The sequence below is a fragment of the Hippocampus zosterae genome, chromosome 8 (assembly GCF_025434085.1).
Source record: "Hippocampus zosterae strain Florida chromosome 8, ASM2543408v3, whole genome shotgun sequence".
Taxonomy (NCBI): domain Eukaryota; kingdom Metazoa; phylum Chordata; class Actinopteri; order Syngnathiformes; family Syngnathidae; genus Hippocampus; species Hippocampus zosterae.
Genome location: NC_067458.1, coordinates 4,350,523 through 4,369,735, shown reverse-complemented (window position 1 = coordinate 4,369,735; position 19,213 = coordinate 4,350,523). Strand labels below are relative to the sequence as shown.

The window sequence follows — 19,213 nt, the reverse complement described above, 5'->3', positions numbered from 1 at the left end:
AGTTGCTGCTTCGCTCAGCATTTCATTCATTTGGAATTGGTTTGAACCCTCAAGCTTCCTGGCCTCTGGTAGAGGACCCGAGCTGAATGAGGGACGGACACCACCCGAGGGGTGGAACGATGATTTATTTCTCTCTCTCTCTCTCTCTCTCTATATATATATATATATATATATGGCGGCTATCCAGCCACTGAGCATGCAGTATTGTTCGTCTTTATGTGCCCTGCGATCGGCTGGCAACCAGTTCAGGGTGTCCCCTGCCTACTGCCCGTAGACAGCTGGGATAGTCTCATGCACCCCCCGTGACCCTTGTGAGAATAAGTGGATTGGAAAATGAATGAATGTTTGTTGGTTTTTCAAAGATGAGTTATGGCAACTTGTACTGTGCGAATGTAATACACTGTAATGTATATAGATAGATAGAGAGAGAGAGAGAGAGAAAGAGAGAGAGAGAGAGAGAAAGAGAGCGAGAGAGAGAGAGAGAGAGAGAGAGACTGACCAAGGTTCTGGTAACAGCAGTTTATTCCCTGTGTGTTAACAGCAAAATGGAAAATTGGGATAAGTGTCATCTACATGAGCACATGGTTAGTCCTCTTCCTCCAAATCTGCCATTGCTATATTTAGTGTGATCATATGTGGAAATCATTCAATTTCCAGAACTTAATAAGAGAGTGAATTACATGTAGATGTATAAATACATTTTAACTGGACGCATCGGTCGCACTACAATGTTTGTTTGAACCAAGTAATTTGCGTTACAGCTGGAGTCAATAATGCCGGCACTTCACTTTGGCCGCTGGGATTTGGAGTCCTTTTGCTCGATTCCAGTTATGTTTGCTGAATGCTTTCTCATGTTTTGAATAATGAATATTTGTGACGGGGGTCAAAGCTATGATGGTCTCGAGCTCCACGTCGCTGCCGCTTCAAGAATACCAGACACTAGGATGTGGCTTTTCCCTTTTTTTATTGTCTGCAACACAGTATGGCAAGATAGGTGAAGTCACGGGGCTTTTCAGTCTAGAAAATAACCTGTGACTTCCCTGGTAGCTCTGCTGAACTAAACATCATCCACAAGAAGCTAAATGCACAACAAATCAAAATATACAACATAGGTGATCGTATATTAACTATTTACAAAGAAAAAGAAAAAAACACACTTTCACTGGTATCTATGTGATGCCGCTGAACGCATCACACGCAGCAGAACGGCTGCACAATGCACAGTAATGGCGGCCGCGACGAACCATGCGGGTAAACGCCAGCCACACTAATAACCATCCATCCATCCATCTTCTACCGCTTATCCGGGGCCGGGTCGCGGGGGCAACAGCTTTAGCAGGGAAGCCCAGACTTCCCTCTCCCTAGCTACTTCTTCCAGCTCTCCCCGGGGATCCCGAGGCGTTCCCAGGCCAGCTGGGTGACATAAACTCTCCAGCGTGTCCTGGGTCTTCCTCGGGGTCTCCTCCCGGTGGGACATGCCCAGAACACCTCACCAGGGAGGCGTTCAGGAGGCATCCGAATCAGATGCCCAACCCACCTCATCTGGCTCCTCTCGATGTGGAGGAGAACCGGCTCGACTCGGAGCCCCTCCCGAATGACCGAGCTTCTCACCTTATCTCTAAGGGAGAGCCCGGACACCTTGCGGAGAAAACTCATTTCGGCCGCTTGTATCCGGGATCTCGTTCTTTCGGTCATGCCCCATAGCTCGTGACCATAGATGAGGGTTGGAACGTAGATCGACCGGTAAATTGAGAGCTTCGCCCTTTGGCTCAGCTCCTTCTTCACCACGACAGACCGATACAACGTCCGCATCACAGCAGACGCTGCACCAATCCGCCTGTCGATCTCTCGCTCCCTCCTGCCCTCACTCGTGAACAAGACCCCAAGATACTTAAACTCCTCCACTTGGGGCAAGATCTCCCCCCCGACCCGGAGGGGGCACTCCATCCTTTTCCGACTGAGGACCATAGTTTCAGATTTGGAGGTGCTGATTTTCATCCCAACCGCTTCACACTCGGCTGCGAAACGCTCCAGTGAGAGTTGGAGAGCCCTGTTTGAAGGAGCCAACAGCACCACATCATCTGCAAAAAGCAGGGATGCAATACTGAGGCCACCAAAACGGACCCCCTCAACGCTTCGGCTGCGCCTAGAGATTCTGTCCATGAAGGTTATGAACAGAATCGGTGACAAAGGGCAGCCTTGGCGGAGTCCTACCCTCACTGGAAACGATTCCGACTTACTGCCGGCAATGCGAACCAAACTCTGACATCGGTGGTATAGTGACGGAACAGCCCGTATCAGGGGGTTCGGTACTCCATACCCACGAAGCACCCCCCACAGAACTCCCCGAGGGACACGGTCAAACGCCTTCTTCAAGTCCACAAAACACATGTAGAGTGGTTGGGCGAATTCCCACATACCCTCGAGAACCCTGCTAAGGGTGTAGAGGTGGTCCACTGTTCCACGGCCGGGACGAAAACCACACTGCTCCTCCTCAATCTGAGGCTCGACTTCCTGACGGACCCTCTTCTCCAGCACCCCTGAATAGACCTTAAGATATCCTTTATTTGTCCCACACTGGGGAAATTTACAATAAGGGAAATAGACCTTACCAGGGAGGCTGAGGAGTGTGATCCCTCTGTAGTTGGAACACATCCTCCGGTCCCCCTTTTTAAAAAGAGGGACTACCACCCCGGTCTGCCAATCCAGAGGCACTCTCGCCGTTGACCACGCGATGTTGCAGAGGCGTGTCAACCAAGACAGCCCCACAACATCCAGAACCTTGAGGAACTCTGGGCGGATCTCATCCACCCCTGGGGCCTTGCCACCGAGGAGCTTTTTAACCACATCGGTGACTTCAACCACAGAGATAGGAGAGCCCACCTCAGAGTCCCCAGGCTCTGCTTCCTCCAAGGAAGGCATGTTGGTGGAGTTGAGGAGGTCTTCGAAGTACTCTGCCCACCGGTTCACAACGTCCCGAGTCGAAGTCAGCAGCGCCCCATCCCCACTGTACACAGTGTTAGTGGTGCACTGCTTCCCCCTCCTGAGACGTCGGATGGTGGACCAGAATTTCCTCGAAGCCGTCCGGAAGTCGGCTTCCATGGCCTCACCGAACTCTTCCCATGATCTGGTTTTTGCCTCGGCGACCACCAAAGCTGCGTTCCGCTTGGCCAGTCGGTACCCGTCAGCTGCCTCTGGGGTCCCACAGGCCATAAAGGCTCCGTAAGACTCCTTCTTCAGCTTGACGGCATCCCTTACTGCTGGTGTCCACCAGCGAGTACGAGGGTTGCCGCCACGACAGGCACCAACCACCTTACGGCCACAACTCAGATTGGCCGCCTCAACAATAGAGGCACGGAACATGGTCCACTCGGACTCAATGTCCCCCGTCTCCCCCGGAACATGGGAAAAGCTCTGTCGGAGGTGGGAGTTGAAACTCCTTCTGACAGGGGATTCTGCCAGACGCTCCCAACAAACCCTCACAATACGTTTGGGTCTGCCAGGACGGACCGGCATCTTCCCCCACCATCGGAGCCTACTCACCACCAGGTGGTGATCAGTTGACAGCTCCGCCCCTCTCTTCACCCGAGTGTCCAGAACATGCGGCCGCAAATCCGATGACACGACCACAAGGTCGATCATCGAACTACGGCCTAGGGTGTCCTGGTGCATGGACAGTCCGTGACGAGCACACAAGTCCAATAACAAAACACCACTCGAGTTCTGATCGGGGGGGCCGTTCCCCCCAATCACACCCCTCCAGGTCTCACTGTCATTGCCCACGTGAGCATTGAAGTCCCCCAGTAGAACAAGGGAGTCCCCAGCAGGAGTACTCTCCAGCACACCCTCCAAGGACTCCAAAAAGGGTGGGTATGCTGAGCTGCTGTTTGGTGCATATGCACAAACAACAGTCAGGACCCGTCCCCCCACCCGCAGGCGGAGGGATGCAACCCTCTCGTCCACCGGTGTGAACCCCAATGTACAGGCACTGAGCCGGGGGGCAATAAGTATGCCCACACCTGCTCTGCGCCTCTCACCGTGAGCAACTCCAGAGTGAAAGAGAGCCCAACCCCTCTCGAGAGGACTGGTACCAGAACCTAGGCTGTGTGTGGAGGCAAGTCCGACTATATCCAGTCGGAACTTCTCTGCCTCACACACCAGTTCGGGCTCCTTCCCTGCCAGAGAGGTGACATTCCATGTTCCAAGAGCTAGCTTCTGCAGCCGAGGATCGGACCGCCAGGGTCCCCGCCTTTGGCTGCCGCCCAGCTCGCATTGCACCCGACCCCTTTGACCCCTCCCACGGGTGGTGAGACCATGAGAAGGTGGACCCACGTTGCCTCTTCGGGCTGAGCCCGGCCGGGCCCCATGGGTGTAGGCCCGGCCACCAGGCGCTCGCCAACGAGCCCCACCTCCAGGCCTGGCTCCAGAGGGGGCCCCGGTGACCTGCGTCCGGGCAAGGGAAACTGAGTACCATCGATTTTATTTTTCATAAGGGGCTTTGTGAGCCGTGCTTTGTCTGGTCCCTCACCTAGGACCTGTTTGCCATGGGTGACCCTGCCAGGGGCATAAAGCCCCAGACAACTTAGCTCCTAGGATCATTGGGACACACAAACCCCTCCACCACGGTAAGGTGACGGCTCACGGAGAGGGCCACACTAATAGTCAAATGAAAAACAACACGAAAAACTATATACAGTACAATCAAAAGGAAAGAAGCGTTACCTGCAACACAGTATGGCAAGATGGGTGAAGTCACGGGGCTTTTCAGTCTAGAAAATAACTGCGCAACAAAAAAAAACCCCACCTGTTAACTCAATGGATAACAACTTTCATTCAACAAAACTTAAATGAAATGACGACACAAAAAGCAATGTGGACTTGGAACAAATCCGGGAACTAATTAAATACACAGCGCCGTAGAAAAAGGGAAAACAAAGTGAAATATTGCAATTAAACTAGAAATGAATCCGGACCGTCAATGAAAACTGACTTACCCTGTGACTTCCCTGGTAGCTCTGCCTGAACTACAGCGGGAAGCTGGTGCCATACCGTGCGCTGTTGCGTCACTTCCGTCATAATTTAATAAACGCAATGTATCACTCCATTACATATTGATAATACATAGTTTAAAATCATGGTTGATTTAAGTATCTATTATTATTGTGAAGTTGAAGTTGTTAAATTAATTAATGTAGTATGAGTGGTAGTGGTAATAATAGGAGTACACAGAATGTTTAGAGATCAGCCTTCTCGTTACCTCTGCGTGCCGCGTCCTTGAGAGATAAATTCCCACAGGACGCACAATTCAAAATAATGTGCGTTTTTGGGACGCAAGGAAATTTCTCAGTCAAAACAAACAAACAAACAAAAAACTACGGCAAGCCTGAGGATTTCACGGTATTAATCGTTACCGGTAGAGTTTCGTTTCCGTGGCGTCATTGTCACGGTACCGAAAAATAGTTTTAACTATCAAAGTCATCGCACACGAGTTGACTGTGTGATCAACGTGCTTTCACTGCGCCTGTATGTGTGTATTGTGGTGTGGTGTTATGTTTTGTTGTGTTGTTATGTTTTCGTTATGTTTTGTTTTCAGAGTTGGAGGGGAGGGGGCGCAACAGATGACGTTATGTGCGCATGCGGGTTGCTATTTTAATCCCCAAACTGAGGAATCGCGCAAATGAAAGTTTGAGATGGCGGCGAAAAAAAACTCACCAAGGTCTACTAATTACGATATTTAAGGAATGGGAATGCTAGTCTGATTTTTCATATGAATCGTCCAAAGGGTGTATCACTAAACTCACCTGTGACGTGGGCACAGAACGCGAGAGCGAGATACGACGAGAGGCACGATTACGAGGCAAATTGGTCATTAGATTTGTAGGCTAATCGCTCTGAAAAATATTATGAAACAGTATTGGTTATTCTATAATTTACTGGTTGTAGCATGGTAACTGCATGAATAAAACATTCGTCACAAGGTGTAGTAATGCTAATGTTAACTGTTGGCAGAACTAATGATGAGGTGTGTTAAATTCTTTCGTCAAATTGATCGTAGATTACACATGCATCGTCTTGGGAAGAGGATGTCAAGCCACATCAATACTTACCTGTATTAATGATTACCAGTCAAATAGTCTTTGTAGTGAGATTGGAAAAAAAAATATTCTGATTATGCCACATGAGTACACTAGTTTTTGATCCATGTATTTTTTGGGGATTAAACATGGAGTACACAGCTGCTGTTTTAATGTTCATTGTTAATGCATAGTTTTCAAACATTGACCCTTGAAGCATGATTATCAATATCAGTCAAACTAGAAAAATGGGTTCCCATGATGAACGTTTACAGAACCCAACATTTGTTATCGTGGTTTCCCATTGGGTAATCCGACGGAACCGAAAAACGGTTGCAGTGAATTTCCGAAATCTTCAGGCCTGCTCCTGAGTTATTTAAATTTTTGCAGCATTTGTTTATCATTGTATGTTGTCATTTGTGTTATTATTATATGCAATTGAATAAGGGGAGAACATGCAAACTCCACACAGGGAGGCCGGAGCTGGAATCGAACCCGGTACCTCTGCACTGTGAAGCCGACGTGCTAACCACTGGACTACAGGGCCAACATCAATTCATAAATGTATATCATCTGATTTTATTTATTTATTCTCAGTATAAATAAAACATACCCTGACTGTTCTACTCTTTGAATAAAAACACTTCATTCAAGCGTCCTTGGTCCTTGGCCTTGGCCTCGGAAAATTTCTCAAGTCCTTGGCCTTGCTTCGGAAAATGTTCCAAGTCCTTGGCCTTGGCCTCGGGTTGCCGGTCCTTGGACACAACACTGGTAGTTACAAGAGAACAACAGCGTTTATTTAGCTCAAGTTAAATTTTTTAACTCCTGTATGTCACACAAAAGGCAGCATGGTTGGCAACTGGTAAGCAGGTCGGGCTCACAGTGCAGAGGTGCGGGGTTCGATTCCGGCCTAGTTTGTATGTCTTCACCGTGCCTGCGTGGGTTTTCTCTGGGTACTAGGTTTCCCTTCCCCATTCCAAAAACATGCATAGCAAATTGATTGGGCACCCCAAAGTGTGATTGTGAGGGTGAATGGTTGTTTGTCTATGTGTGCCTTGCAATCGGCCGGAAACCAGTTCAGAGAGCTGGGAAGGACTCCAGAACTCAATAAAATTATTAGATATAAATGGATGGATGTTACATAGATAGATAGATACTAAATTTTGGACGTGAAACTCCACCTGTGCCTTTATTATGTTGACAAGAGATGAAACGGTGCGCATCCTGCCGCTGCTCATGTTGATACGAGAAGCCCGTCAGGTCACTCTGTTTCTCCCTGGTGGTTCGTGAGGGCAACAGCTCCCCAAAAGACACAAAGTAAAAACAGCTGTATTGTGCAGGAATTGTGTCATCCCCACCGCTGATGTGTTGTTGTTCTCAATAGTATGGTCACATCGCGGCTTATTGCAGAAGAAGAGAAATTTGTGGGGTATGTGGAGGAGAGCATGTGGCAACTGTGCACATGAAGGCATGGTTAAATATGTGAATTGTGGAGGGGACCAGAGTGTCAATCTGAGTGTGTGAAGTGAGGAAAAAGCAACATTACTAATACAGCAAATCAAAATGAAAGAAAAACAGGCAGCGAAGATGGTGCGAGAAAATCAACAATTCATTTAGACTGCCCACCCCGCATCCCTCGACAGATCCCTACTCTGCTAATTTGAGTAGCAGCCATGGCCTATATATAACAAGGACCAGCTGTCAAATTCCTGCCTGTGAGTCACAAAACTAATACGATGCACTCAATGGTTTACAAAAATGCCAGCTAAATCTTGGGATGACCTGGCCTATATTAGCAGATCTACCCCCTAGTTCTGGGGTTCATCAATTTCTGTGTGCTGTTTGCATGTCTTCCCTGTATTTACCTCATATTTATCTCATTCCATGCATGTTAGGCTATGTGAAGGCGAAGAAAATTGTATGGGTGACCAGACCAGCGTGTAACCCGTCGCTCACCAAATGTCAGCTGAGATAGGGTCCAGCTCACATGAGGACACACATTGGAGAAAATGAAGGGTTGGATCAATAGAACTGTGATGACTGGCGAGCAGTCCAGAGTGGACCCCAACCCAATTCTTGTCCATAGTCAGTTTGTTGGTTTAAACCCAATGATGACAGGCGGAACAGTATACAATATGTATGAATGGGTGGATGAAAAAAGAGCAGTACACAGACAATTACATTTTACTTCGGTTTAAGAGAAGCTGGAGTAGTTCACACCAAATTCTTGCCTCTTTGGCAGCTGTTATATATGTTTACTTATGATGAGACTGTGTCATAATTATAAACATATTCTGACAATTTTAAAATCAAATGACTAAAATTGGCGTTGTACCTTGCCTAATACTGTGCAGTAATTCCTACAACCACTGTGCTGCTCCTCATTAGTGTGCCATGAGAGATCATCAGGTGTGAAGCGGGAAAACATCAAATTTCACTTTATTTAGCCCTCAAAATACAAAGTATATCATCATTAGTTTGTGACCTGTACTGTTTGTAGCAGTGGTTCTTAACCTCGGTTCGATCGAACCTCAGGGGTTCAACAGAGCCTCTGCCAAGGAGGTTAAGACACACCTGACTCAAGATGTCAATGAATTATGACACTCTCTCTTGGCCATCACAGGCTGCAGATGATCACATTACATTGCTTGTCCAATCAGTGCTGCATGGAATTTAGTTCGGTCAGTAGTCAAGTTTGGGAAACACTCATGAATACAAAGAAAGGAGATAAAAGTGACAATGGACCCAACATCATCATTCTCTGCCTGTTCTCCAAGGTCAGGTAGCAGGGGCAGCAGCTTAAGCAGGAAAGCCCAGACTTTCCTAGTACAAAGCCACTTCGACAAGCTCCTCCTGGGGCACTCTGTGGCGCTCCCAAACCAGCCGGGAGTCATAATCTCTGTGTCCTGGGTCATCCTCTGGGCCTCGTCCCCGTGGCACACCTCACCATTGAAGTGTCCAGATGGCATCCTAACAAGATGCCCAAACCACCTTATCTCGCTCCTCTCAATGCATAGGAGCAATGAGTCGACTCGGAGCACCTCCCGAATGACCGAGCTTCTCACCTTATCACTAAAGGAGAGCCTGGAAACCCTGTGGCGGAAACTCTTTCAGCCGCTTTTATCCAGGATCTTATGATTTCTGTCACACCACAGCTTGTGACCATAGGTGATGGTAGTAACATAGATCCTCCCTGTGCCTGTGTGGATTTTCTCAGGGTACTCCGGTTTCCTCCCACATTCCAAAAACATGCATGGCATGTTAATGGAACACTCTTCAATTTTCCTTAGGTGTGAGTGTGAGCGCGGATGGTTGTTCGTCTATGTGTGCCCTGCGAGTGGCTGGCAACCAGTTTAGGGTGTCCCTCGCCTACTGACTGAGGACAGCTGGGATAGGCTCCAGCATGCCTCGCAACCCTGGTAAGGATAAGCGGATCAGAAAATGGATGGATGGATGGGTGGATGGATGGATGGAGAATTGTTGATATGTTGAAAATCTTTTGAAGGTGAATTGAATGAGCTGAATATTTGAATTTCAAAAAGGAACAATGTGACTGTTGAATGAATCATGGGGAGATATGTGAATTGAATGAGTTGTATTGAATTTTAAAGGCAATGGTGTAACACCTCACTGCGAATGGATGAGGAATATTTCATGGGATTTTGAATGCTGAAAACTTCACATTTTGGCATTTTAAAAATTGGTTCGGAGACCAACTGAATAAGCTGTATGTTTGAATTTCAAAAAGGGATGGTATGAATGTTGAATGTGTCATTTGGAATGAATCGAAAAAAAAAACATTTTTTGGGAGGGGTGGATTTTAATGGTGAAAATGTTTAATTTTTGGTCAATGGGAACTTTTGGCAGGTTGAAAGTCTCCTCAGGTGAATTGGATGAGGTCAATAGAACAAAATGTGAACGATGTGAATCTGCTATGTTCATTCATTCATTCATCTTCCGTACCGCTTGATCCTCACTAGGGTCGCGGGGGGTGCTGGAGCCCATCCCAGCCTTCTCCGGGCAGTAGGCGGGGGACACCCTGAATCGGTTGCCAGCCAATCGCAGGGCACACAGAAACAAACAACCATTCGCACTCACACTCACACCTAGGGACAATTTAGAGTGTTCAATCAGCCTGCCACGCATGTTTTTGGAATGTGGGAGGAAACCGGAGCACCCGGAGAAAACCCACGCAGGCCCGGGGAGAACATGCAAACTCCACACAGGGAGGCCGGAGCTGGAATCGAACCCGGTACCTCTGCACTGTGAAGCCGACGTGCTAACCACTGGACTACCGGGCCGCCCTCTGCTATGTTCAATGTGTCATTATTAGGAAAGAATGTGGAATATTTGCGTGTGTATGTGTGATTTTTTTTTCTGTTCAAATGTTTTGGGGGTACATTGAATGATGTGAATGTTTTGAATTTCAAATGGCAATTATTAAGTGCAATGCCTTCAGCCTTCACACATCTAATGTTTTCAAATAGCAGCTTTCCAAATACTAACCGCCTCGTAGTATGGAAGGCCGCAGTGTTATCGCTGAAGGGTGTGTCTGTCTGCCTCTTGTGCATGTACGCGCACTGAAAAGAGGAGGTCTTATTAAAGGCAAAGTCAGTCGAGTGTTCGTATTCAAGTCTTATCGCTATCGCTTTCACACACCCACGCCTCTTCCTGAAAAGAATAACAAAAACAACGACTTTATTCACTACTTAATGCAAACATCTCCCAGTTGACGTAGGCCGTTTTTATTACGACGGGTGACATTGCGGAAATCCATCAGAACTTCCACGGAACTGAAACCAGAAGCGGCGAACACAGCAGTGTATTTGCTACGGCAGCTGGAGATTATTGCAGTTGTTTCTTCGAGCAAATAATGTATCACATAGTTAGAAAAATGTTTTTTACGGACTGCCACTGCGCAGCGGATGCGTCCAAAACCTACGAGGAGCTGTTTGCCAAACTCGACACGAACAAGGATGGAAAAGTGGATGTTTCGGAATTGAAAGCAGGCCTGTCTGCAATGGGCATCCGTGCCGGGAAAGGAGCGGCTCAGGTAACTGGATAACCTGTCATAAATGTTTCTACCTAGCTTGCACAATACAGTCCTCATTGTCTACAGACGCAAAAGGGATTCAGGTACCGTATTTTATTTTGATACTGGCCTAAATTTGCGTCCAGTCAAGTACTGTATCGTAGTCCCGGATTCTTTGTGTAGTTGGGGAGAAACTCAATATCCCCCTTAGTTCAAGTTTCCTTGCGCAGGGTGTAAATATCCTAGTGAAGTTACTAAAACTTGAGTTTAACAGTTATAACAATACAGGAGGTATTCGGTTTACGACGGAGTTGTGTATGTAGGTCGAATCCACCGTAGTCTCTAGCTAACCTACTCAGCCGCTGTGGTTAAGTCAGAAAGATTGTAAATAATTGTGTCACAAGTACTTCGATGATGTAAATATAAAAGAACCAGTTGAATAATATAAAAGATAAGTAGCCGACTTATCTTATACCATGATGACTAGTGAGCTCAGCTCCTCAATTCCTTGGTGGCCAACCAATAGCAGGCAGGGGTTTGGGGGGGGGGGGAGTAATTTATAAATATATTTTAGAATATCAAATAAAATGCAGAAGGGGCTTAACTTGGGCTACGCAGATTTCTGACAGGGATATAGTCCCACCTTTCCCTGATGTTGTACCATCCCTGATAGCAGGGCACAGACAAACCACCATTCACTCTCTCATTTTCTTAGACAATATAGAGCTGGAGTGCCCAAGTCTGGTCCTCGAGATGCCCTATCAGGCCTGTTCTAGATGTCTCCCTACCTCCAACACACCTGATTCAAGTGATCAGGATCATTATCAGGCTTCTGCAATGCTTGCTGATTAACTGATCATCTGAATTGGGTATGTTGGAGGAGGGAGACATCTGACACAGGCTGGACCTGAAGTGGCACCCCTAATTTAGAGTATTCCATAGCGTACCATTAATGTATTTTGAATTTGGCATATTCAGAGAAATGCTCGGACCTGGTGATAGCTTGTGACCAGCAGGAGTCTTGTTGGTGACCAAGGGCTGCCAACAATGCCGAACGCAGCTGGTCCCAGAATCTCCGTCACTCTTGTTGTTACACGATGCCAATTCAAGCTTCATCAGGCAGCAGTGCACATAAGACTATGGAAGTGGAGCCTTTGGTAAGCCATTTGTTTCGTGCTTGGGAACAACAGGGGATGTCGCTCCTGGGCCAGAAATGCCATCTTTGGTGGCTAGCTGTCAGCGCCTGTTGTCACTTACCAGTGATGGTGAGACTCTGTCGCCAAACAGTTTAATTGGTCGGCTATGATATGTTCGGTCATTTAATTGGTCTGATGTGATGAAGCTTTGATATATCTATTGACGGCCGGAAGCCGTCACATCAAAAGCCATGTTGGAAGAAAATAGTGGTTTATAGTCCAGAAAATGCATTAAATGAAAGGGATATTTCAATTCTCGAACTAAAAGTAGTCTTGTAGTTGTTTCATTGTGTTGTCTTTACACTAATGCAGGGGTGGCCAACCAGTCAGAGACGAAGAGCCAATTTTTTTACTGAGTTGCTGCAAAGAGCCACATCATACCCTTCCTCGGGCACGCGGGTGCACACACACACACATACGCGTACGCACACACACACATTCGCGCACGCACGCACACACACACACACATTCGCGCACGCACACACACACATTCGCGCACGCACACACACACACATACGCACACACATATTCGCGCACACACACACACACGCACACACTAGTCTTGTGTCCAAGGACCGGCAGGCCATGGCCAAGACTAAGGCCAAGGACTTGAGAAATTTTCCGAGGCCAAGGCCAAGGACCAAGGACTTGCCTCCGAGGCCAAGGACCAAGGACTGATTTTGAAGCTGAGGCCTAGCCGAGGACATGTATAAAACAATGCTATCATACCACTTGGCAGGTCCTCATGATTTGCAACACCCCTCCATCGTAACAATTTGCACTCCCTAACGCTTGAATGAAGTGTTTTTATTCAAAGAGTAGAACAATCAGGGTACGTGTTATTTATACTGAGAAAAAAAAATAAAAGCATATGATATACAGTACATTTATGAATTAATGTTTTAGTGCAGTAGTTTCTTAATATGAAATAAATCAACACTCAACAGGCATGACATTGCACGGAAGACAAGTTGAGAAATGACTTTGCATGGAAGTCAATCACTGAGTGGAGAAAAAGCGGTAATCTCTGCAGTGATAATTTTACAGTTTACAGTTGCATATGATAATAACACAAACAACAACATGCATACAATTATAAACAAATGCTGCAAAAATTTAAATAATTCAGTAGCAGGCCTGAGGATTTCGGAAATTCATGGTAACCGTTTTTCGGTTCCGTTTGATTACCCAATGGGAAACCATGGTAACTAATGTTGGGTTCCGTAAATGTTCATCATGGGAACCCATTTTTCTATTTTGACTGATATTCTTAATCAAGAATTCTGAAACTCAAAAGTATAATGTTTCACGGGTGAATGTTTGAAAACTATGCTTTAACAATGAAGATTACATCAGCAGCCGTGTACTCCAGGTTTATTCCCAAAAAAATAAATGGATCAAAAACTGGTGTACTCTTGTGGCATAATCAGAGTATTTTTTCCAATCTCACACTGCAAAGATTATTTGACTGGTAATCATTAATACAGGTAAGTATTGATGTGGCTTGACATCCTCTTCCCAAGACGATGCATGTGAAATCTACTTTCAATTTGACGAAAGAATTTAACACACCTCATCATTAGTTCTGCCAACAGTTAACATTAGCATTACTACACCTTGTGACGAATGTTTTATTCATAAAGTTACCATGCTACAACCAGTAAATTATAGAATAACCAATACTGTTTCATAATATTTTTCAGAGCGATTAGCCTACAAATCTAACCAACTTGCCTCGTAATCGTGCCTCTCGTCGTATCTCACTCTTGTTTTTTGTGCATACATCCCAGGTGAGTTTAGCGATACGCCCTTTGGACGCTTCATACGAAAAATCAGACTGGCATTCCCATTTCTTAAATGTCGTAATTAGTAGACCTTGGTGAGTTTTTTTCGCCGCCATCTCAAACTTTCATCCGCGCGATTCCTCAGTTTGCGGACTAAAATAGCAACCCGCATGCGCACATAACGTTATCTGTTGCGTCCCCCCAACACTGAAAACAAAATAAAACGAAAGTAAATTAGAAGAAACACACTCACGCACCACACCACACCACACCACACCACAAACACACAAACGGGCACAGTGAAATCGCGTTGATCACACAGTCAACTCGTGCGGTGACTTTTATGGTTAAACAATTTTTCGGTACCGTTAAAATTACGACACGCGACCGGTAACGATTGTTACCGTGAAATCCTCAGGCTTGCCATAGTTTTTTTGTTTGTTTGTTTGTTTGGACTGAGAAATTTCCTTGCGTCCCAAAAACGCACATTATTTGGAATTGTGCGTCCCGTGGGAAAATTATGCCTTAAGGACGTGGGATGCAGAGGTAGAGAGAAGGCTGATCTCTAAACATTCTCTGAGTACTCCTATTATTACCACTACCACTCATACTACATTAATTAATTTAATACCTTCAACTTCACAATAATAATAAATAATTAAATCAATCAAGATTTTAAACTATGTATTATCAATATTCATTATTCCAAACATGAGAAAGCATTCAGCAAACATAACTGTAATTGAGCAAAAGGACTCCAAATCCCAACGGCCAAACCCGGAAGTGAAGTGCCGGCATTAGGGCCCTTCACACGGCACACATTTGCTCCGGCGCTGCACCGATATATTTTGTTGCGATATATTTTGCACCGCAGCAAATTGTGTGGAGCGTTCACACGTACAAAGTCGCTGAGCGTGGCAGCCCCGACACAGTGTTGGGGCTGCCCCACTTGCGTTCACACGGCAGTTTCTGCAGCGGAGCAAAACGACAGAAAACAAACGAGCTGTCGTGTTGGTTCTTTTTAAAACGTACTGTATATACACAACTCAAGCGACTACTGGACCGGCCCGTCCTTCTCCTTCTCGGTCTCTGTGTCTTCTGCTCGAGAGTGACCGCCCAAGAAAACGTAAATGAACGATGACTTCAATGACACTCAGAAAAGCAAACACTAATGCGCCAACCAGAAAATCAAGAGAGGAAATCACAAAATAAATTCTTGTAAATAAAACAACAAAGGAACAAACAACTCCGAGACAGTCAGGTCTCCTACAAAAGGAAAGATGTTACGAGCCAAGTCTTGTGTCGTTATGAAACAAACACATTACGGAAGTCCGACAGAGCACGAAAGCAACACATTCTCATACGTACTCTTCACAAGCATTTGCTCTGGAGCAAATTTAACCCAGTTGCGTTCACACGTGCAAATTTACACCGGTGCTGCTTCGCAAACGAGCATTTGCTCTGGAGCAAATATTTGCCCCACCTCCCTGAGGTCAATATAAATATGGTCCGGTATAAGCTCTTTTCCGGTGCTACGCCGGAGCTAATTTGCACGTGTGAACACTCTACTGGGGCAGCCCCGGCGCAGCACCGGACCAAATCTTGCCGTGTGAACAGCCCTATTATTGACTCCAGCTGTAACGCAAATTACATGGTTCAAACAAACATTCTAGTGCGACCGCACAAACGTGACGACTGTGCAAAAATAACTAAATAAAAGATACCACTGTTACAGAAAGACTTTACACGCGACTGAAACTGCCGATCGCGAACGGAACGAACCGTGATTTAAACTAACTGTGACGTCGCTCTTTATACGTTAGTCACCTTATAGTGGTGGTCCCGCCCCTCTTAAAGCGCCAGATAAATCCATCAATATGGATTTCCCTAGATGGAATATGTTTGATTTTTATGGTCTTTGGACCCACTTTATACCTGTGGACGAGGAATTAGAGGCTCTAATCCCTCGTTGTGTCCAAGGACCGGCAACCCAAGGCCAAGGACTTGACTCCGAGTCCAAAGCCAAGGACCAAGGACCGACCTTCGGTCCTCGAGGCCAAGGACCGGCTCGAGGACCACAACACTGGCACACACACACACATACACCCACATGTGCACTCGCACGCACGCACTCATGCGGGTGACCATCAGTGCACTCGCGCACATATGCACGCACACCATGATGAGCAACAGTCGTAATGGGCCGAAAATGAATGAAAGCTCAAGATACAAACAAACATTTTTTTTTCCCCCACGCATTTCTTCCTCCCACTCCTTGCGGTTGACTTCTCGATCTTGTCGATTCTGATCGACATATTGGGCACCCCTGCCTTAAAATAAGAGGTAATTCGCTGACGAGCTTCGCACTTTGCGCCATTGTTTGCGCATGAGCGGTGATGCAGTCATCTGATTGGTTGCCTTCTACGTCAATCAAGTAACGGGAGTGATGATATGATGACTAGCTTAGCGCTGTTGTTTGCGCGGGAGCGGCGATGCAGTCATCTGATTGGTTGTTCTCTATGTCAATCAAGTAACGGGATTGATGCTAGGCTGATGGAGTAAGTTCTGTGAAGTCGGCGCATTGTTTGAATGGCATCGTCACTGCCGAGGCGTTTTTGACGCTTGTCGTGTGAGAGCCCGAGAGCTGCATTGAACCAGCCAAATAGCCGCATGCGGCTCGCGAGCCCCTGGGCCACCCCAGCACTAATTCATACAGTCGAATGTTAGTGCTCTTTTTAAGACTTTGGGAATCTGTGGGCACAGACACAAACTGTCTTTGCTCAACTTTATGGGGGAGGGGCCTTGTTTCTTTTTCCCAAGGCTTTTTGTTTCATAATGACGCATGTTTTGATCACAAGTTTCCTTTGAGCTTCAACTTAACCAGAGATCAACTCTTTCTTTGCTCCCAGAGCCATTTTTTTGGGATCATAGAGTTTTCGATATAATTATTTTGCAGAGCTGGGAAGTGTGACGAAATTTAAAACATCGGGGAGCTCGCCTCTAGATTGGCTGACCGGGTTGGTGGTCCTTCTTTTTAAGAAGTGGGACCGGAGGGTGTTTCTAATTTAATTACAGAGGAATCACACTCCTCAGACTCCCTGGTAAAGTCTAGATGGGCGAGCGGAGGGTCCTTTGGGAGGTAGAATCTCGGATTTTTCATTTTGGTTATGCACGAAACTATGGAAAATTTGGATTATGATGGAAGTACATCCTTATAGGTATGGAAGGGAATTTTCCAAACGTCAAAGCGGTATCACAATATTTGTAGACAGTAAAATGTTATTGATAAATACTGACTTGTACCAATAATATTTTCTGTTCCTTTAAGAAAATAATTTCGTCCGGAGACCAGGACCAAGATGAAGGGCTCACTTTCAACGAATTCTCCAAGTACCTGAAAGAACATGAAAAGAAGTTGCAACTGACCTTCAAGAGCTTAGACAAAAACAATGATGGTAATGATGTTTTTTTCTGCCCAAAAGGATTATCATGGGTCAGTAAAAATGCCATGATTACGCCGCAGGTGTTACTTTTATTTTTTAAACAGGTCAAATAGACTTCATGGAGATCAAGCAGTCTCTCTCAGACCTTGGGCTGGATATCGGCAAGAAGGAAGCAGAGAAGATCCTTCAGAGGTATTTTTTTTAAATGTTCCCGATTAATCAACACTGCATGGTTCAAATGAGACAAACCCTCTCTCAAGTGGCAGAATTCAAATGGATTCTGGGAAGTGTTAAAGAGAAAAATGGAAATGCATGTACTCAGATTACATGTGAAACACTCACAAAATACACGGGTCAGTTCGTATCTCGACTTTGTGATGACTCTACTCAGTTTGGTTCAAAATACTTATATCCCCCATGCATTTAAATTGCCGTTGGTTAAATGCAATTACATGCAGATTTTCACCATTCCCGCGCCAGACTTATTCGCCGCGAAACGCCGGGGTCAACTGTGAATATAATGTTTGAAAAAAAATATTTTTGGGTCTATTATATCTCTAAATCTAGCATTTTCCCTTAGATTGCATGAAATTAATAGTACACTTTTATTATCTTTATTCCACTTGTTCATAAAATACATACTTTTGTATAAAATACAATAATATTAACTAATAAACAAATACAGACAGACAAACATACATACAATACAACACAAATATACAGTGGCAGGAAAAGGTCCCAATTAAAATATGAGGTTGTACAACTTATTTTCAAAACATACAGTGAAGTGCAAAAATTTCTTTACATTGAATACAGTGCTTTCAGTAACACGTGTATGTTAAAGTGTAAATAAAGCCATTCAGAAAAAGAAATACAAGACTGAATGTTGAGAATACTACAAACTGACCAAACTCGATTGTCCTGCGCAGGCCCCAGGCACGCAGAGAAACTCTGCGGTGGTCAGAGGATTTCCCCTGCCTTGAACGGTAGCGTAATGAAGCTAGATACTAATGCCAAGGCAAACCTCAACTCAGCTGTATTTATAGAGCACTTTAAAACAGCCATCGCTGTATACAAAGTGCTGTCCATGGAGCAACTATCATATGTACAACAATAAAGCAATAAATCATCATCAGCATCAAACAGTAAAACTAATATCAAGTCAGAGTCATGCTGAGTCAAATGCAAAAGAATACAAGTGAATTTTGAGACGAGTTTTAAAGATGGGCAGCGAGGGGGCCGAATGTTCAGTGGGAGGTCATTCCAAAGAGAGGGACCAGCAACGGAAAAGGCTTGGTCCCCTCTGAGCCTCTGCTTAGTTCTTGGTACTTCTAATAATGTCTGGCCCGCAGACCTGAGACGCCGGGCAGGTGAGTAGGGGCGGATGAGCTCAGAGCGGTACGGTGGTGCGAGGTCATTTAAAAATGTGAAAACAAACAATAGGATCTTAAAAAGAAACCCTAGTGAAACACTTCCCATCACTTCAGTGATCAGCAGGCAGTTTGCCTTGTTACAAAAGCACAAGCGCTGCAACTTATCTTGACAGGTATTGATGCTACCAAAAAAAAGGCAATGCAAGCGCAGTGAAAATAAAGTCACAACTTATTTATTTCAAAACCGATTTTCATGAAGCTTAAGTTCAAGGAGTGTCAAATAAGAATGACATGTATTAATTTTCAAAACG

The 19,213-nt window shown here is 45.5% G+C and overlaps 1 protein-coding gene across 1 annotated transcript in view; it reads left to right on the top strand.

The window, feature by feature from the left end:
- Positions 1–10,650: 10,650 nt before the first annotated feature.
- Positions 10,651–19,213, top strand: part of slc25a24 (solute carrier family 25 member 24) — a 32,542-nt gene continuing 23,979 nt past the window's right edge. The window contains exons 1-3 of the mRNA XM_052073453.1: positions 10,651–11,127; positions 17,415–17,541; positions 17,634–17,721. Coding sequence (XP_051929413.1) covers positions 10,948–11,127; positions 17,415–17,541; positions 17,634–17,721 — 395 coding nt within the window. The 5' untranslated portion in view covers positions 10,651–10,947. The remainder of the gene's footprint in view (positions 11,128–17,414; positions 17,542–17,633; positions 17,722–19,213) is intronic.